General features: G+C 31.8%; 1 protein-coding gene across 2 annotated transcripts; it reads right to left on the reverse strand.

The window, feature by feature from the left end:
• Positions 1–752: 752 nt before the first annotated feature.
• On the reverse strand, positions 753–4,884 carry LOC145033340 (uncharacterized). 2 transcript variants are annotated; one of them, XM_078981998.1, is made up of 7 exons: positions 4,765–4,884; positions 4,573–4,632; positions 3,067–3,201; positions 2,480–2,980; positions 2,183–2,314; positions 1,614–2,077; positions 753–1,511 (listed from the first exon to the last, which is right to left on the reverse strand). In XM_078981998.1, the coding sequence occupies exons 3-7, from the start codon at positions 3,164–3,166 to the stop codon at positions 879–881; spliced, it is 1,830 nt and encodes a 609-aa protein (XP_078838124.1). In that variant the 5' UTR covers positions 3,167–3,201; positions 4,573–4,632; positions 4,765–4,884; the 3' UTR covers positions 753–878. The 2 variants fall into 2 exon arrangements, with proteins under 2 accessions (XP_078838124.1, XP_078838123.1); XM_078981997.1 differs by having other exon boundaries at positions 4,717–4,880.
• Positions 4,885–6,085: the final 1,201 nt, after the last annotated feature.

Genomic DNA, 6,085 nt, shown 5'->3' on the forward strand with positions numbered 1-6,085 from the left:
TAACACTGTCGATGACAGTTGTTCGTCGATTATGTCATCTAGGGTTAGACAGAAAGAGGGTTAAGAGAGTAGAATAGAGGGGGAAGTCGATGAGATGCATCGGTTGTCTGAGTAATGGTCTTTAAACTTCATCATAGGTAGACATCATTGGATTGGAAGCGGTGAAGCGGAGAAGGACTGCAATACTAAGTCGTTGCTGCCTACATTAGCCTCTTTGTCCTTCATCGACTCCTCTTGTCGGCTTCTTCTCCATCGGTGGGACGTCGTCGATATGAGCCCTAACCAAATAGAGAATCATGGAATTTGTCGAGGGGGAGAGACGTTGGAGAGTGGATTTAATCATGACTGATAAAAGCGATGGAGGAAGCAGATGTAAAACACGTGTGCTGGGAGTGAGTTTGGGTACCTAAGCTTACAAACTAACTTTATATTACAAGAAATCTACACATATATTTAATTTATTACTTTTTATCACATATACTACAAGACTACTTTTTTTATAATGAGTATTATCAATACGAATTTTGAAATACAATTTTGCACTTGGCTATTCAATTATGAAACACAATACTTTTAAATATGTTTTCTATGTGTAATCTGTTAAAATTAAAGTTATGATGCTCACGTGTATGTTATGAGAAGAGGATGGTTTAAAAAGAAAATGACAAACCAAATTTCAATACTTCTAAAAAGAGATACAAAGAATATTCATGAATGAAAGAATAAAACTACATAACGTGAGGCACATATACTTTACATGAAAGAACCGACTATAAACTTTAATAATAAAAAACAAGTTTCAATACATGTTCTCGAAACAAAATCTTTATCAAACCAAACCAAACACACAACAATAATAACAACAACAACAACTACTACTAGACCCTTGGATTTTGATAATAAAACACTGGTTTCTTGGGCTTAAAGAGATACCTAGAACGATACGTCGAACTAAACACATCTTTCACAAGAGGATATTGTAGTTGAGCATAGGAAACAATAGGTATAAGCGCAACCACACTAATGAAGATTGCAATGACAATAAACTTGTGACGATATATCACAAAGAAACTAACACTAAAAGAAAACATCATGGTGACTATGGATAGAAAAAGCATTAATAAACCCACCAAAAGCTTTTTGGGTAATGATTCAAGAAAATCCTCTTGAGCATAACGAGACGTGAGAATGGATAAAAACACAAGGATTGAAGTGGAAGACAAGATTAAGGAAATGGCATCTAAGATGACAAATACTATGAATGGACCGTTGTGAAGAAACATAGGAAAGCCGGTTTCTTGGTCGTAGCCACCAGGAATTGTGTAAGCGACTGCAAATACTACGGTGGCTATTAGGGCGGCAGCCACCATGCATTTACTAGCGGTTCCTTTCATCCATTTCTCACCTTCGGTTACTAAACGTTTGTGGTTTTTAGTGAATAGTTCATATGGTGTGAGGTCATCGTTGTTCTTTTTTTCTATGTAAAGAGGGGGTACCATAGACTTCACTTCCTACAACACAAACATATATAGGAGATTATCATACAATATGGTGAATGTAAATGACTAATAAATTAAAATGGATAATATTTGAGAGAAATATCAAATATGTACCTTGAACCATAATAATTTATGTTGCAATTGGAAAGCTGCCCCTGACACATGTGGAAGTCGGGTTTTTTCTGCATTCTTTCCAACCAAATGCAACATATTATTGCCTTCTAGATCTTTGACTGGAATTATCAAAGCCTTCATGGATCCAATCTCATACAACAGATTATATATACCCTCATGACGATGAGAAACAGCAACATGAAAAATACTTTGATTGTTTTCATTTCTCTTCCATATAAGGTCAGGATATCTTCGGATGAGCTCAACCAAAAATCCAGTGTTGCCTGTTTCTGCAGCAACAAAAAGCACTCGAGAGGGGTAAGTTTGCCTTCCATCTACCAGAGCTATTGGGCCTCTGAGTATTGTATCTATTTCAGCTTTCGGCTTTTCTTCAATACTTGTCCAAATCTCTCTTAGTAACTGCACAGCTTTATTGTCCACTGACTCCGCCTTCAAATGGAAGACTGCAAAAGTAAAATTAACACAACAATCAAATAAGAAACCAAAGTTGATGAATGAAAAGGGCATACAAAAGCTCGTTTATAACAAAATGCATAATGAAAAGATACTTGAATTGACGATGCTTCTGATGTAATGTGGTTTTATTTCATTAAATGCAGAAGGCTTTCGAGCCAATGCACATAGTCCATTCCCTCTTTGAGCAAGTAGTGGGTGGTGTTCCAATATTTTTAGAGCGAAATCTGAAAAATAATATTTCAAAATTAGTTAATAACTAAATGTATGTAACAATATACAACTAATTTAGTTAGGTTAGGCGGCCTAACCTAACTAATATAATAATAATACACAGAATGGGTAGCCCCTATTCTGTGTATTATTATTATATCGGTATGTAAAATACATACCGAAAAAATCCATTTCAATTGACTTCAAGAAAACCCAACTCCTATTAATAGGTGTCCAACCAGGACCATTCATCTGTTGAGACTCTTCATACAGATAATCTGCCATTTCTATGTTTCCAAATAACACAGCAACATAAAGTGGCATCATGTTTTCGCCATTAGGGATAGTAGGCAAGTCTCCATTTCTCTTAACCATAATTCTAGCCATTTCAACATTTCCAGCTATAGCTGCTAAAGAAAGAGCAGTGTTTCCATTTCTGTTCTGAAGTTGCAAATCCGCCCTGCTCATTTTACCCACAAGATATCGAACGAATTCGATGCTGTCTGTGTTGCTATGAGCCGATGCTGCAATGTGAAGTGGTGTTTCGCAGTTTTCATTGATGCTGTAACGTAAGAGGTATTCGGGGCTACCGATGATGTGTTTTGCGGTTTGCCAGTCTGCTTTAATTAATGCTTCACATAAAGGAACACAGATATCGATGAAGTCCCTTCGTCTTTTATCTGTGTATTTTACGAAAATGCCCTCAAAGATTCCCAATAATATTATTAGTACAAGGAAGTTTGAATTTATAGGATGGTATTGTTACCGGCAAGTAGATCTTGACGAGGAAGATCATAACGTGGTTGAGGCGGTGGTGGTGGTTGTGGTGGTGGATGCTGGTGGATTATGGCGTTTGCTTCACCCATTTGAACTAAGCCCTGTTATCTGAATGCTTAAGGCCCTGAAAACGTATCATACCAGTTATACATTTGACCATTTCAAAATCTATAAAATTTAAGTAGCTTTTCTCTTTAAGATTATTTTTATGTGCACTTGTCACTTTATTATCTCCATAAATATTTTTTTTTAACAATTCTAGAGTTTTTTATGGCACTTCCTGTCATTAGATTACTAACTGCGAGTTTTTTCTAAAGGGATTGATTAAAAAAAAACAGCAACTTACTAGTATCATGTTAATCTGAAATTTTCATGATTTTCAAACTTATTAGATTAGATTAATGATTAGAGATTCGTTGATTAACGTCAGATAATTTAATGCAAAGAAAATAAAACTTTGAACCTAAACTTAAGTTTTTTATAACATTTTAATATAATGAATGATTATAAAATTAATTAACAATAATAATAATTAATAGTAACATACAATTAAAACTTATATTACATATTATCTTACAAATAATATTTGATATTTTGAATAATATCATGATTGAAATTAAAAAAAAATAATAATAAGAAATGTATTTAATTTTTAAATCTTTTATGATTGATATAAAAAATAAAAAAATAAAAATAAAAACAAAAAACACTTTTTAGATAATTTTGTTATCAATCAACAAGCATTACAAAATATTATAATAACAAATATTTTATCATTGTATATTTGTATAAAACATCCTCAACATAATTAAACAAATAATTATTTACTTATATGAATATTCTCTAGTGTCAATAATGGAAGAATCTACCTTTAGGTATCAAGCCTTTCAGAAACAAAATTTTATAATATTAAATAATACATTTCTAACTTCACAATAACCAACTCTATACTATTACAACTTAATGCTTTTTTAGCACCTCATGGACTCATGGTATCTTTTCAAAACCAATCTACGGATTTCTACAAAATGATATATCATAATTATTAATATTCATTATGTGATTGCTTTCGCAAAAACTACCAATACGAATCTTAATCTTAATCTACGACCTAATGATCTATCATATCCAAATATCCGACTACGCTTTTTAATTAAAGGGAAAAAAATAGCAGTCAATTTGATCTCCAGTGGTACGACGTCGTTTACTGATATTTGTTCCTCTATATTAATTAATACAGAAGTAACTATGGTCTATGAACAGTTAATTCATGCCGGAGCTTACAAAAATGCTACAGCAAATAGAATTAGATCCAATTTCGGTTTACTTTCCTTTCAATGTTATTGCACAAATACGGAATTAAAATTGATGCAATAAGCATATGAACAATGAATGAGCACGATAAACCACACGTACTACACGACCTAAATCCTGATTAGGTTAAAAATCGCCGAATTGACACATTCAAACAAAATTTAGATTCACTAACACATACCTTGTCAAATTACGGTAGATGTATGTGCTTTTACTGATCTTGCGATGATTTCGAGCTTTACTACAAAATAAGAAATCGATAATCAACAAAAAAGCAGGAATGAGAGGTTTTGGAAAGAAGATGAAGAAGAATTGGTTGCATTACATCAAATAGAAGTAGATGATGAAAAACGAAGAAGAAAAAGAGCTTCACCAATAACTGAAACCAGAAGGCTTTAAGAAAATGAAGAATAACAACCGGCGCCATTTATAAAACGGATAAAACGCAGGTTCGAGGAAATGCAGCTGACTGAAGAAGCCAAAAAGATTAGATTTTTGGATTTGTGTGTAAATCTCCATGAAATAAGGTTTAATTGTTTCAAAGAAACCTCCTGTGTGAAACTGAAGTATGATCATCCTTCTAAACGCGTGTGGTTACCCTGTGACACAAACATGTATTTGGAAAGGGTGTAATTCGAAAAATATGAATATAAAAATGAGTTAATTTAAGTTTAAGAATAAAAATTTAAAATGATAACTAAAAGATATTGATCAATTTTATACTGTCTTTTCCTTTAATTTATTAAAAATCTTCTTCTTCTACTTCAATACATAAAAGTTTTTTTTTACCGTTCGTCACTTTCTCATTTAATTTACCAAATATTATTTTATAGTGTATTTTGAATTATTTTTTTTCCAGATGTCATTTTATATAATAATTACAATAAATATAGTAATAAATTTATATATCAATATCATTAATAAACTTACCTTTAAATTTTAAAAGTAAAGCTTATTAGTTTTTTTGTTTATCTGTTTAAATTTAAATGATAAAAAATATTTATATTATAATAATTCATTATTTTTCTTATTTTCTTATAAATTTAAAGTTCTCAAATATTTATACTTTTATATTTAATTTTTTTTAATTAACTCATTTAATAAATGGTCTCACAACTAGTATACATATTATTATGTAATCGTATTTAGTACATCATATGTAACTATTGGAGCAAATCAATACTATACTATTAATATATAAGTGGTGCCCCGATTGGAATCTATGCGTTTGGGATTCAAAACGAAACATTGGAGTTTATGGGTTGGGATTCAAAGTTGTTTCGTTGAATTTTAAGGATCTATCCAAAAACAAAAAATGGACCCTATAATTTAGGATTATCAATAGATGGGGATAAATTTGCGATAGGTCAATGGATTAGTGATGGATTGAAATTTCAGTCCTCCTAATGACACGAGCCATGTACAGTCGCACACCTCGCATGTGCATAGGCCAGGCCGGTCCTGTTGGTAATGAATATTTAAAAGGAATTGATCTGAAAACAATAAGTTTTTATCATAACGATTTATGATTTAGATGATTGTACAATTCGTTGAGTTTACGATAAATCAAAGCAGAAGATACATAGATGATGTTTTATTAATGGGTCATTCTCAAACTATTTGGTGGTGTAAAGTATTACCTAAAAAAAATAAGATTTTTTGTTGGCATTTTGTTGTTGATCGGTTGTCTGTTG

This window comes from Lactuca saligna, chromosome 1, assembly GCF_052625555.1.
Source record: "Lactuca saligna cultivar CGN05327 chromosome 1, ASM5262555v1, whole genome shotgun sequence".
In the NCBI taxonomy this organism is placed as follows: domain Eukaryota; kingdom Viridiplantae; phylum Streptophyta; class Magnoliopsida; order Asterales; family Asteraceae; genus Lactuca; species Lactuca saligna.